Source organism: Octopus bimaculoides, chromosome 25, assembly GCF_046866305.1.
Source record: "Octopus bimaculoides isolate indiv1 chromosome 25, ASM4686630v1, whole genome shotgun sequence".
Lineage (NCBI taxonomy): Eukaryota > Metazoa > Mollusca > Cephalopoda > Octopoda > Octopodidae > Octopus > Octopus bimaculoides.
Window position 1 is genome coordinate 12,831,995 of NC_142952.1, and position 14,072 is coordinate 12,846,066.

The 14,072-nt window shown below is 37.7% G+C and overlaps 1 protein-coding gene across 1 annotated transcript in view; it reads right to left on the minus strand.

Moving 5' to 3' along the window:
* Positions 1-8,715: 8,715 nt before the first annotated feature.
* The window catches only part of LOC106871668 (ras-related and estrogen-regulated growth inhibitor), a 59,423-nt gene continuing 54,066 nt past the window's right edge, over positions 8,716-14,072 (minus strand). The window contains exons 4-5 of the mRNA XM_014918253.3: positions 13,177-13,384; positions 8,716-9,327 (exon numbers count right to left, since the gene is read on the minus strand). Of these exons, the coding sequence (XP_014773739.1) occupies positions 9,161-9,327; positions 13,177-13,384 (375 nt within the window). The 3' untranslated portion in view covers positions 8,716-9,160. The remainder of the gene's footprint in view (positions 9,328-13,176; positions 13,385-14,072) is intronic.

Genomic DNA, 14,072 nt, shown 5'->3' on the forward strand with positions numbered 1-14,072 from the left:
TGTGTTACAGAGATTTAATGTTTGATCATTTTTACCCAATGAGAAAACAGAATTCGGAAGCTAGCATTTTATGCGTGATAGCTGTCTATGACAACATTACGACGACAAACTTGTAAGAAGTTTTGAAGTTTTAATACGTTTTGTTGATAAAAGTCATATGAAATATTGGAGCAGGCTTGTAAACAATATAAAAGATTTTCTAAAATTAAAAATTATTAATTATATTAAAAATCTTAAAAACAAGAACAGAATCGCACAAACTTTATGGAAGGATGTTTTCATGATGTGTTAAGTGCTTTTTGCTGTTTACAGTTCTTCAAACACATGAGTTATAAGGAAGCTCTATAATTGTACAACACCAACTTTCCAGATATTGATGGTCTGGAGCCTCTTATAATCTGCCTAATTTATGAGCAGGAACTTCAAATTCCCATTGCTGCCAACCTAAGTTTACCGAGTGGCCTTGTTTCACAGTACTTTGCACAGTGCATCATTATCATTTAGCGTCCATTTTCCATGATTTGATGGTTTGACGGGAACTGATATGCAATCATTTGTTTTGGTTTTGGTTTCTACAGCTGGATGCTTTTCCTAATGCCAACCACTTTACAGAATGTACTGGGTGCTTTTTACGTGTCACCAGCATGGGTGCCTTCAATGTGTCACTGGCACAGGTGCCCTTAACACGTCACCAGCACGGGTGCTTTTAATGTGTCACTGGCTTGGGTGGCTTTAATGTGTCACTAGCACTGGCCACAACTATGACTGGACTTGATTATGAGGAGGACTTTGAGTGGTGGGTCAAGAAAATAGACACTAGCACAATACCAGAATGGGTCAGCTATCTTGAACTTTTAAAGAAATTTAACATAGACATTCTTCGGAAAGATGAAAGTTAGCCATTTGCAAATAGTGGTTTGAACTGTTACAAATAGCGTTTTAAACTGTTACAAGTAGTGTTTTAAAAAGAAGTTGTATTAACAGGTTCAATGAAGTCTCTTGGAGGTGGGGGCCGAATGGCTTCATTTCATTTATCATTTTATCTGAATTTTCCTTTCCATCCATTTTTTTTTGTTTGTTTTCTGTCCCCCACCATGTGCTGTCCCCTCTGTGTTAGGTCCTGTGTGGCTAATAAAGAAAGAGAGTTCCTTTGAGTTCCTTGTCTTCTTTCTCTAAAGGACTCCCAGTATGCAGTTTTGCTCTATCGTGTTAACACTGACCTTTCTTCAAGGTGCCGCTTACTGTCTGCTAGCGCCAAATACTCAGGTAACTGGATTGATGCCATCTCTGTGGTTAATGTTGGTGGCCTACTCAACTTGGACGAACTTTGTGGCTCTATTGCCCTCCGAGTGGGAGCTGATGTATGCATGGGTTTGATCTATCGTTGTGGCAGGCTCCTTGACTCCACAACCCCCATGGCCTTTCTTGCCACCTGAATGCTGGTCGCTTCACACGTCATACAGAGTTAAACATGATATTCAAGAGAAGCTCTAGGTCTTTGGCACACGCCACTTACCACACGCAACTCATCTCTGACAATGATGTATCTGCCACCAGTCATTTTCCGCTTTCATCTTCTCCACCAGATGCCTGCCTACATCGTTACTGTATGAACATCACACAACCAACAGATCAACGGCTGCCTCTACACACCACCAAGCAGTACATCAACTATGTCTACAAGATCAACAGTCCAGCCTAACCACAAAGTCTTTCACACATCTTTGTTGTAACCTGCTGTTATGTTATTTCATTTCATGTATGGCAATCATTGTATTTTATAAAGGAAAATAAATCATCACTTACCAGTTCATTTTCATCTTACGTCGTATATCATTTTCACATTCTCCTCATTTACCATCTTCATTATAATAGAAATGGCTGTAAGTGAAGACGACCAATTTGCTGTTAATAATAAACAATTATTAACTTACAAATCTCCATTTTCTTCTTCTGTAGCGACACTTGAGATTTTGTCTAGGTGTATCTAGCCAATGAGAACTAATCAAATTTACGTTAACAGACGTGATTTGGAAAATTCGAAACCTAGTTCCTAGATTACCCACATCTGGGTTGTACATTTATTTAATGTTCTTCCTACAGGTAAGATGAAATTTTTTATGTTTACCACCAGCAAACATTCTAGTTTAAATAATTTATTTAAACGACACTTGCATTTACTTGTTGTATACACCAAATATTTCACTACATCACATCATTACCATCTGTTTCGAGCTGGTGAAGAAATTAACAGGGTACATACTGTGTTGATAGGGTAGAACCGGCCATGTTTTGTGTCTGTGTTGGTCATTCAGTAGTGTCTGTTTATGTTCTGCAATAGCGACTGTTGTTCATGTTGAATATCTGAATCTCTGTTGTCAGTTTAACTGGCGAAGTTACAGACTGGCTGTCTCTCTATCTCTCTCTCTCACTGACCGTCTGTCTCTGACTCTCTGTCCCTTCACGGATTGCTGTATTTATAATAGTTGTAACAGCTAGAAGGACAGACATACCACAGGAGAAATTCCTTCCCATGTCGGTCACCTCCTGTCCACTTGAACCTTAAATGACATGGCTAAGGTCAAAGGGAAACAATCCATCATTCTGGCAAGGTCGACCTTGCCTTTCATCCTTCTTGACTAAGTTCAAAAGTGAGTTTCTATTGTTGGTTCTGTTTTGACTGCTAAACTCCAACTCCGTCTTTCATTGCAGAAACAGGGCTTCTTCATCTTTGTTCTATAAATATTTCTATATAGCCATTGTTCCACTGAACTTCCTTGTCTTTGAGTAACTAAACTTTCTACTAATTCTTGTCCTTTTATTGTTATTTTTCTCTGCTTGTAAGAAACATTTCCACTCTCATATTTTCTTTCCTCAAATATCTATCTTATAGAACTCTCTTCCTTCTGGTTTCCCTAATAGATATAATATTGATTGTTTTAAACATTGTCAATTGTTTAATTGTTTTTAGGGCAGCATCTCATTAGATTCCACCACCACCACCACCCCTAATCTTTTTTTTTTTGTAGCTTCCAACAATCTAAGTAGTTGGCACAAGGCTTATTTTATTGCTGGTTACCTATCACCTTATTGGGAGTGATTTCTAATTAAAATAAAATTTTTGAAAAGCCAATAATTCTTCCTTTTTAACAAGGTGGTGAGAATGGAGATTTAGTTGTTATTTCTAGCAGATCAATCAATCACATAAAGCTCCCTCATTGGATCACTAATATAATAAGTAAATGAGAACAGTGAATTGGTAGAATCATTAGAGAATTGAACAAAATATTTTGTGTAATTATTTAATTTACAATCTGAGTTAAAATCCAATCATATTCAACTTTGCTTTTTTTTATTCTCCAAGGTGTAGGCAGGAGAGAGGTTGGTAATATTTACCTATGCATCTCTCCAAAAGGCATATCCTTGTACCAATTTTTAAAATGTCTGTGTTTTCCTATCTATGCTATTTCAGTAGAGATAGGGAGACACAGATTCTTGGGTCTTGAAAACTATTTGAAAAATAGTCTCCAAATACAGGATCGTTCATAAATTATCTTTACAATTTCTACAATTTATTGTAACTATTAACGATTTAGATTACTCTGTTAAATATGCTCCTTTATTCAAATTGCTCTGAATTAATCTTATAGCTTTTAGGTTTTGATGATGTAACTGTTTATTTTTAGAATGTCAGTGTAGGTTAGGTGTGAAAGGCTGGATATGGCGAGTTTAAACATGAAACATGTAGAATATTTGGGCCAGATACGGCCAGTTTAAATGCTAAAGGGTTATCAACGTTGCAACCAATGGAACCCATGTGTGGAAGTGTTCTGATGTTTCTAACAAAACTTTATTTGCCTATATTTTCCAATAAACTCTGCTAGGTCATCCTTATTTTCCATTTTTTTTTTCTGAATTTTTCAAATTGTAAACATAATTTATGGATACCCTGTTACTTTTTGAGAAGGAAAATGACTGGAAAACTCTAAAATAATTCCAGTCATTGGAGTAGGATTTAAAAGCTTAATCATCTTCTTTTTAGTAATTCAAGAGAAAGAGCACGTTCAAGAATAGTACCCCACCACATCCTGCTCCCCTATTGGTTCACAAAAGAACTTCAATAAAACCCTGCAATCCAAAGAAACATTTACCAAGTTTAGTGTTGCTGTTCTTTGCGATTAGAAATCTATACCACAATACAGTTCTGACTTAGATTTTAAAAAATTTTTCATTTATTTTTTTTCTATCATGCACTTTATAAACAATAGCATCATTGTTCATTTTTGGTTGTTTCCCTTTGGTTTTTGTGATTTGGTTTGTGATTTTTTTTTTTTTTTCAAATTAGGCCAATTACAGGTTCACTGCATTTCCAATGGCAAGAATAACAATGGAGTGTTTGTATGAAACTTAGGCAGAAATAAATACCACAAGGTATTTCTATTTGATCCAGGCAATTTTCTCACCAATGTACTTATGCCAACATATTAAGGGTACCATTGAGAGAGCTGTAGAAACACTTTAAGAAATTTCTTCACATTACAGAGATAACACTGTGTTACATGATTTTTATCCTTGGGTAGCAACTGTTATTTCCTATTTGCTTACCCCCAAGAAAGTATGAAAAATGGTTAATATTTCCTTCAAACTTTACTTTTCTTATATTTATTCAAACCCCAAAGAATCCCTCTCAACACATGGCTATGATGCTCCCCCAACACTCCTTGTGATCAGAGATGCACATATTGCCAGCCACTAATGAAGATGCTCAACTGGTTACAGTCAAGCAACTGACAAGCAAATCTGTGCTATTGAGCAGAGTATTTGCTATAATGATATTTCTGCTTCAGCAACTCAGCATTGAATCTGTTCTGAAATGTAATGGGAAATAGGTCAGTTTCAAAACATTGATGTCCAAGTCACCAAAGCAAAGTTTAAAGGGAATAGTAGTCATTTCCTTTGATTTCTAGATAGAAGCAAACAGGAAATAACATTTACTGACCAAAGACAAAAAAAAAAAAAAAAAAGGTTACACAGTGTAATAAAAAAAGACTGAAATGGTTTGGTCATACAATAACTACAGAGCACAGGCATTTTACCAAGACTTCTCAAGCCTTAGACTATATGGTAGACTAATAGACACTCTTCACAGACCTGAAAACACAGGGCTACCTATGTCAACAGCAGCAAACATAGCATCAGACCGAAGAGGGTAGCAAGGGTCCAGCTGGCAGGGGAGAACAAGAGTCCAGAGAGGCTGGAGAAATAACTGAGTGACTATCTACATTGGCCATATCTGGCCCAAATATTCTACCTGTTTTATGTTGAAACTGGCCTCTCATATTTTCCCTGGTGTATCATTCTAAAAATGATTATATCATAAGCATTACATTTCACACATTAATTTGAATACTAAAGGGTTAAGCTAGTACAATATAAGCAAAAAAAAAAAAAAAAAAGACTAGCTTAATGCTTAAATCTAATAAATGGAGATAAGGGAGACAACTTCAAAATATTAATTCATCAAAATGAAAATTATGCATGCAGCATAAGATGAATATAATTTATGTCAATAAAATTTCACTCATAAGGTATTGGTTAATTCAAGGTCATCATCATCATCATTTAACATCCATTTTCCTGGCTAGCTTGACAGGAACTGTTAAGGGCTGCATCAGGTTTCATAGTCTGTTTTGGCTTGGTTTCTATGGCTGGATGTCCTTCCTAATGCCAACAACTCCACAGAGTGTACTGGGTGCTGTTTAAGTGGCGCCAGCAACAGTGCTTTTTACATGGCACCTTGGTTTTGGGATTTCAAATGTGCTACTAGAAGACATGTGTTTGAAGAATTTTTAGCCAGCCTCCAGACTAACATAGCTACTGAGAGTAATATGTTTTGGCAACAACACAACATAGAAGAAATTCCAGAATTTGAACCATAAATTTTCCAGTTTGCTACCTAAAATGCTTCTGATGTATCCATTCACACTTGCTGATTTCATAGAAGAAATAGCTAAGAAAAACTCTTGTATATAAATACTGATGCCAGTTGATGAAATATAATGTACCCAGGCTAAGTAAAAAGATGTAAAGATCCCTTTGATCATGAATGACCATGGGGTTCCAACTAAAAAGTTACAATCCAAGGCACACGTCCAGAGAAGGCTGTTTATTGAAGACCAGCAGTTGTCCATGTATACCAGCCTCCACTCTCCACACCACCAGTGTTATCCAAGGGAAAGGCAAAGGGGCCAATACAGCTTGGTACCAGTGACATCACCACTCATTTCTACAGATGAGTGAAATGGAGCAATATGAAATAAAGTATCTTGCTCAAGAACAGAACCCAGTCCAGGAATCAAGCTCACCACCTCATGATTGTGAGCCTGACACCCTAACCATTGAGCCATGCACCTTCCATAAGAAAAATTACTGTGAAATCATATGGTTTGCACCCCCGTTTTTGCCTATTTGTGTTGGTAAGATCTTCTTCAGATTAGTGAATAAGCATTTTCCACATAAGTACAGGAAAATTTTCAGTAGGCACACTTTGAGGGTCTCTTTTTGTTGTGCATTTGGTATAAATACTTTGTGGCATTTATTCTGCACAAATAGCACAGAAATTCCCTTGTGTTCACCATCAGAAATTAAGTAGCTCTTTGGAAACCTGTAACCAACAGGTGTCTGTTATTGTTCACAAAATGCATGGTCGTCATCATCATCGTCATCATCATCACTGTTTTAACATCCACATTTCCATGCTTGCATGGATCAGATGAAATTTGATGAGGCAGATTTTCTATAACTGGATGCTTTTCCTGCAGCCAATCCTCACCTATTCCCAAATTGGGTAATATATTCCCATAGCTAGACATGGTTTTCACAGAGGACTGGAAACAAGAACTTCATTTGTATGATGATGATCATTTACAACCATGAGTACACACATACAAACATATACCATCATCATCAGCATCATCACCATTTAACATCCATTTTTAATGCTGGCATGGGTTGCATGGTTTGACAAGAGTTGGTAAGCTAGAAGGCAGCAACAGGCTCTGTCTGCTTTGGCATGGTTTCTAGGGTTGGATGCCCTTCCAAATACCAATCACTTTACAGAGTGTACTGGGTGCTTTAAACATGGCCCACAGCACTGGTGGAGTTATTAAGTAAGTTGCAAGACAAAAAAACCCTCAACTGGGAGGAGGGTGTAGTATCCAGGGGAAGTGGCTTTGTGCCAGTTGACAGAGGTTAAAGTATGATAGAGGGACAGGGACAGAGGTCTTGCTGTTGAGGAAATACAGAGGTAGTCTTGTTAAAAATGAAAGGAGAGATTTAGAGAGAAAAACAGAACAAAGAGAGAGAGAGAGTTGGTAATGGGTATGTGGGGGTGGGGGCACACACAGACCCTCAAGGTATAGTGGGGGTGGACAGGGTGAGAGAGCAGGGGTGATTGAAGGGAAAGTTTCATAAGATTGTGAGGAGAAATGGTTAGAGATGTGGTGGAGGTGTCTGTAGCTAGTTATGGTGAGAGATAGAGGAGTGGCTCAGGGAGGCTTTGGTAGATATGCGAGGGCATAGAGAGTGACAGCAGATAAGAGAGGTGTGAAAGATGGAGTATGGCAGAGGGGAGAGGAAGCAATAAGCTGAAAGAACAGAAAGGAGGTGATTGGTGGAAATAGAGGGTGGGGGGAGATAATGAGAAATGGAAGTGGTTCCAATGGGGAAGAGGAAAGTTACCAAAAGGGAGGGGATGTAGCATTTGCCTCTTCTGCTCTCAGGTGATTACAGCATCCCAGTAGTACCAGAGATTGAGAAGTGATGAGAGAGAGAGAGAGAGAGAGAGAGAGAAAGAGTGTGTGTGTGTGTGTGTGTGTGTGTGTGCGTGCGTGCGTGTGTATCTATTATCTTCAACTTGTTTCAGTAATTTGACTGCAGCCATGCTGGAGCACTGCTTTGAAGGGTTTTAATCAAACAAATCAACTCCAGGATATATTATTTTAAGCCTGGTATTTATTCTATCAGTTTCTTTTGTTGGACTGCTAAGTTGCGAGGATGTAAGAACACCAACACCGGTTGTCAAGCAGTGGAGGAGGACAAACACAGACACAAAGATACACACACACACATACATACAGATAGATATACACACACAAATATGATGGGCTTCTATCAGTTTCCATTGACCAAAACCACTCACAAGGAGAGCCCAAGGTTATAGTAGATGACACTTGTCCAAGGTGCCACAATGGGACTGAACCTGGAACCTTGTTGTTGGGAAGTAAGCTTGTGTCTATGTATGTATGTGTGTGTAAATACACACACACATGATGGGCTTCTTTCAGTTTTCATCTACCAAATCCATTTACAAGGCTTTTTTGGTTGGCCCAAGGCTATAGAAGACCCTTCTCCAAGGTGCCATGCAGCAGGATTGAACCCAATACCACTTAGTTAGGAACCAAGCTTCTTAACCACACAGCCAAGTCTGCACGAAGCCATGCCAGATGTAAAAATAAGCTATTACAAGGTGGTGCCCCAGCATGGCCACAATCAAAATGACTGAAACATGTAAATGATGATATTAAGTCTATAAAACATTGATGAGAACTTTAACCAGAAAAATTACTACATGGTCAAAATGATAAATATAAATATTTATTTTGTTCATGTAAAACTTTCTTCTCAATATTTGGGGGGAAAAAATGGAGCAAAAAGAACAGAATGAAAAGTTTTATTCTACAAAAAAATTTAAAATAAATAAAAAATAAATAAAAAATTTGAAAAATACAAATAGATAAGGTCTTTTTTTTTTGTTTTTGGTTTCCCCACCCACCCCTAGATTTCCTGGTCAGAATTATTAAGCAACAATATATCTATATATGTGTGCACACATTCCACTAGAGTCACAGATTATTCCACTAGCCTCACCAACAACACTCGGCAGTGGTGATGGTCACGAGCTATTTCACAAACCGGTGTCACGTTTTTGCAATGAAATTCTTTGTAGATAAAGAGAGGAGACATAAAAAATACGTTCTTATCTGAATTTCAACTGCTTGTGTCTTGTCATTTTTTTTTTCTGTCTTTTTGTTGTTGTTGTTGTTATTGTTGTTTTCTTTAAATTTCCTTTCCTTTTTCTTTGCATAGCACTACAAGAAGGTCATGATTTTTTCAACCCAAATACACGATCAAGAAAAGTTCGAGATTTACGTTTAAAATCAATGATTTCTCTGCAGAGAATATGAAAAGATTCTAACACTTTGTTAACATCTTCTGATGCTGAAACTTCCATAAATGGACACCCAAAATCAATGGCAAGCAGACGACCTGAAATGAAAATTATACACAATTATATATAATTAAAAACTATAGTATCAATATAGTACAAATTAAATAACATCTTTTCCACTTTGCTGGGACCAATGAAGTGGTGTGGTTTACAGGAAATTATGTTCCACTTAATGCAAGTACATATATTTCTACAGAAACACATTTTAACTCAGACACAACAGGAAAAGTAAGCCTTTGGTCACCCTGGGACTATAGAAGACACCACTTGCCCTAGGTGCCATGCAGTGGAACTGAACCTAAAACTACATGATTAAAAAACAAAATTCTTTACTTCACGTCCATGCCTGTACTTTGTTTTGTATTCATTCTGCAGAGTTAAGTAAGTGACTAGTTGGTTCAATGTGCATTCCTAGCCAGCAAATGTACAAATGTAAAAGACTATATTGACTGGGTGAATAAACCATCAGTCAAAACTTAAGAGGTACCAGTCACCACAAATTTCACAATGAATGAAAGTGTGTATGTGTGTGTAGGACTCACACAAGCCATTCATCTATTCCTAGCTTCCTTGTCAACCACCAGACCAGAGAACAAAGGACCCTGTTCATAGATGTCAATTACAGTAGCTTTAGTTTAAGCTAAATACTTCTCCTGCAGTTGCCTCAGCAGGTAGAGAACATAAATATAATTAAAAACTACAGTATCAATACAGTATGGGTTAAATAAGTGATCCCTGATGAATTTTAAGAAAAAAACATAATTAGTTGGTTCAATCTGCATTCCAAGCTACCAAATGTAAAAGTCTGTTGATTGGGTGAATAAACCAATTAGACAAAGCTTAATTCTTTAACATTTAATCTGGCCATATCTGGCTCAAATATTCTATCTGTTTTATGCTCAAACTGGCCAGATCCTGCCTGTCACACCTACCCTACAGTGTCATTTTTGAAATTATACAATCGCATATCAAAATCTCAAGGCTACAAGATAATAATTGATTAGTTGACAGAGAAATGTGAATGCTAAAGGGTTGAAGAACCAGTCACCACAAATTTTGCAATGAACGAATGAGTGTGTTGTGCATGTGAAGGGCTCACACAAACCATTCATCTATTCCTAGCTTCCCCATCAACCACCAGAATTGAGAGCAAAGATTCCTGTTAAAGGCTTTCTACAGGTTGATGGATGCCAATTACAGCAGCTTTACTTTCAGCTAAATATTGCTCCTGAAGTTGCCTCACCAGGTACAGAACATTGGTAATACTTCTTCCTAACAAAAAATTTTAACTGCATCTCATATAACCTGGCTTTTTCTAATTAATGAAGCTTTAACTCTTTCTGTAACTTTCATGACCTAGTCCAGCAATTATTTTGATACCTTTGTCACTTCCTCTCTCCAAAGTATCTTCTCGATCCTTGTAACAGCTGACTACAATGTTGCTACACCAGTTGTCAGGTATGATACCTTCCTGTACAACCTGATTGACCATACAGGTATCTAGGCTGCATCTTATACCACCTGATATTTTAAGAATCCCAGCAGTAATTTCCTGATAGTCCAAAGGCTTTCTCTGCCTTCATATCTCTAATTGCTTTATCTGTCATACTGCTGCCAACTAGGAAGACCCACTTTTTCCTCGGCACTCTCCACATTTCATAGCTTTTAATATCTTTTACTTGTGGCCATGCTGAAGCATCACCTTGAAGAATGTTTAGTCGAATGAATTGACCCCTGTACTCATATTTTTAAAAGCCTCGTACTTATTCTACTGGTCTCTTTTGCTGAACTGCTAAGTTATGGGGATGTAAACACACCAACATCGATTGTCAAGTGATGGTGGGGGACAAACACAGACACAAAGATACACACACACATATTTACAACAGGCTTCTTTCAGTTTCCATCTACCAAATCCACTCACAAAGCTTTGGTTATCCTGAGGCTATACTAGAAGATACTTGTCCAAGGCACCATGCAGTGGGACTGAACCTGAAATCATGTGGTTGGGAAGCAAGCTTCTTACCACACAACCAAGCCTGTGTCATAGTAACACTTCCTTGCCTGTTTCTTTTCAGAGTTACTAAGGACAAGCAGACCATTATCTATCCTGACACCCTTCTCTCCTACAATATCTCAATATTCTCTGATACACTATCTTACAAACCAGAACATCTCATGCTTCTGGTCTTCACAGTGGTTCTCAACGTGGGTCCACAAAAGATTTTGTTGTTAAAATTTATGTGCAATAAATTGGTTATACTTCTACGCAACACAAAATATTTTAACAATTTTTTTTATACAATTCCAAATAATATCAGCATTCAGATTATTCCGTCAAATGTAATGCTAATTTATTCACATTGTTTTGAACTAATCATGCATTATCTCATAGCTTTCAGATTTCGATGATCTGATTGCTTTTTTTTAGAATGACATTGTATGGTAGGTGTGAGAAGCCGGATCTGGTTGTTTTGAACACAAAACAAGTAAAATATTTGGGTTGGATATGGCCAGTTTAAATGCTAATGGGTTAATTATAAAAAATATGATTTTTTTTAATATCGAATGACTAGGAAGGGGCCCTTAGGAATCAAAGGGGTCCATAGATAAAAAATGGTTGAGAAACACTGCTGTAGAACATTGGCAAACCTCCACTGTCTTTCTAAGTTTGTCTCTGCTTTTTTTTTTTATGGTTCTGTCTACCTCGGTGTTCCACTACCACATCACTCATGGCCTGGCTGGAACTTTGTACCATTCACAGATTTGGTCAGTAGCAACTTCCGATTGTTGCACATCTCTCTCTCTCTCTCTCTCTCTCTCTCTCTCTTTCTTCCCTCTCTCCCTACACACACATGTATGTAGATGTATAAAACCATGGGAACTTCTCTCAAAATATAGGTTTGAGTTCAGTTCCAAAGCACAGCACCTTGGGCAATTTTCTTCTTCTATAACCTAGGGCTGACCAAAACCTAGCAAGTGGATTAGGTTGATGGAAAGTGAAAGGAGCCTGTTACATGTGTGTGTGTGTGTGTGAGAGAGAGAGAAAGTTTAGATTTGTGCTTCTCCAAAATGTACTGAATAACAACAGACAAAAATAGTATCCAGCTATAAAACAATAACTCATTATATTCATCCAATGGACATAAAAATAAATATATATACATACACACACACATGCATACACACACAGTACTTAGAATGCACGTCAATGAAGTGTAACATGTTTCTGAGAAATATATTCATCACAAAAGAGTTCAATAGACATGGTACGCTTAGATACGTCTGTATGAAAAATATACAACCAAGTTTAAACCTCCAAGAACATCCATACATAATGAAATATTTGTAGAGAATCCCTATATAGCTTGAAAGAGCCTCTAAATCAGGGGTTCCCAACCAGGGTCCATATGGCCCTTATGAGTGGGGACATATAATCTTTCCTTGTTAAAAATTATGTGCAATATATTGGTCACACTTCTACCATACACAAGATATTTTAATTTTTAATATAATTCGTAATAATGTTTAATTTAAAAAATATAATGGGAATTTTTAAACACTGAATGGCTGTGAGGGGCCATTAGAGTAAAATAGGAAACAAAGGGGCCCATAAGTAAAAACAATGGTTGAGAAACACCACTCTAAATATTTACTAGACCGGCTAAAGATAGCAGCCAGAATTCTATTAAATCATATTCTCATATATAAAAAAAGGATACCTTTGATAATGTAGCTCCATATACTGTATATACTATATCAGAACAAAGACAGGATGTTCAAGGCTGTACTGCTTTTGATCATAGATCTGATCAACCAGGGCTGACCAGGGGTTAAATAACACAAATACATGTGGAACATTCTGTAAATGGAAATGGATTATTTACCTTCATCGTGTGTCACCTGACGGACATGGGCCATATCAGCTTTGTTACCAACTACAATCACCGGGACATGGGCAGCTTTTTTGACGTCTTCGATTTTCCGTCGAATATCTAAAATTATGTCAAAGCTTGTCCGACTGGTCACTGAGTAAACCAACATGAATCCATCACCCCAGCGGATCACATCGTCCCGAGCTCCATTATCTTGGTTCTGTCATTACATAAACAAAACAAGAAAAATACAATGATAACAAGAAATACTATAGTTGTTTACTACAAACAACAACATAGGCTTGTAACAGAAAGCTGGCACAGTCACATAGAATTGACAGTCACACAATTACACAGAAACAACACAGTCACACTAAAGTATGAACAGTGACAAAAGAGCTGACACAGTGACACAAGAATTGTCACAGTGATACAAGAGCTGGTGCAGTCACACAAGAGTAGTCACAGTGACACAAGAGCTGGCACAGTGAGACACAAGAGCTGGCACAGTGAGACACAAGAGCTGGCACAGTGAGACACAAGAGCTGGCACAGTGAGACACAAGAGCTGGTGCAGTCACTCAAGAGCTGTCACAGTGAGACACAAGAGCTGGTGCAGTCACTCAAGAGCTGTCACAGTGACACAAGAGCTGTCACTGTGAAAAAAGAGCTGTCACTGTGAAAAAAGAGCTGTCACAGTGACACAAGACCTGTCACAGTGGCACAAGACCTGTCACAGTGGCACAAGAGTTGTCAGTCACAGAAGAGCTGGCAGTGACACATAAGCTAGCACAGTAACACAAGAACTGGCACAGTGACACAAAAGCTAGCACAGTGGTACAAGAGCTGACACAGTGACACAAGTGCTGACACAATGACACAAGTACTGGCATGGTGACACAAGTACTG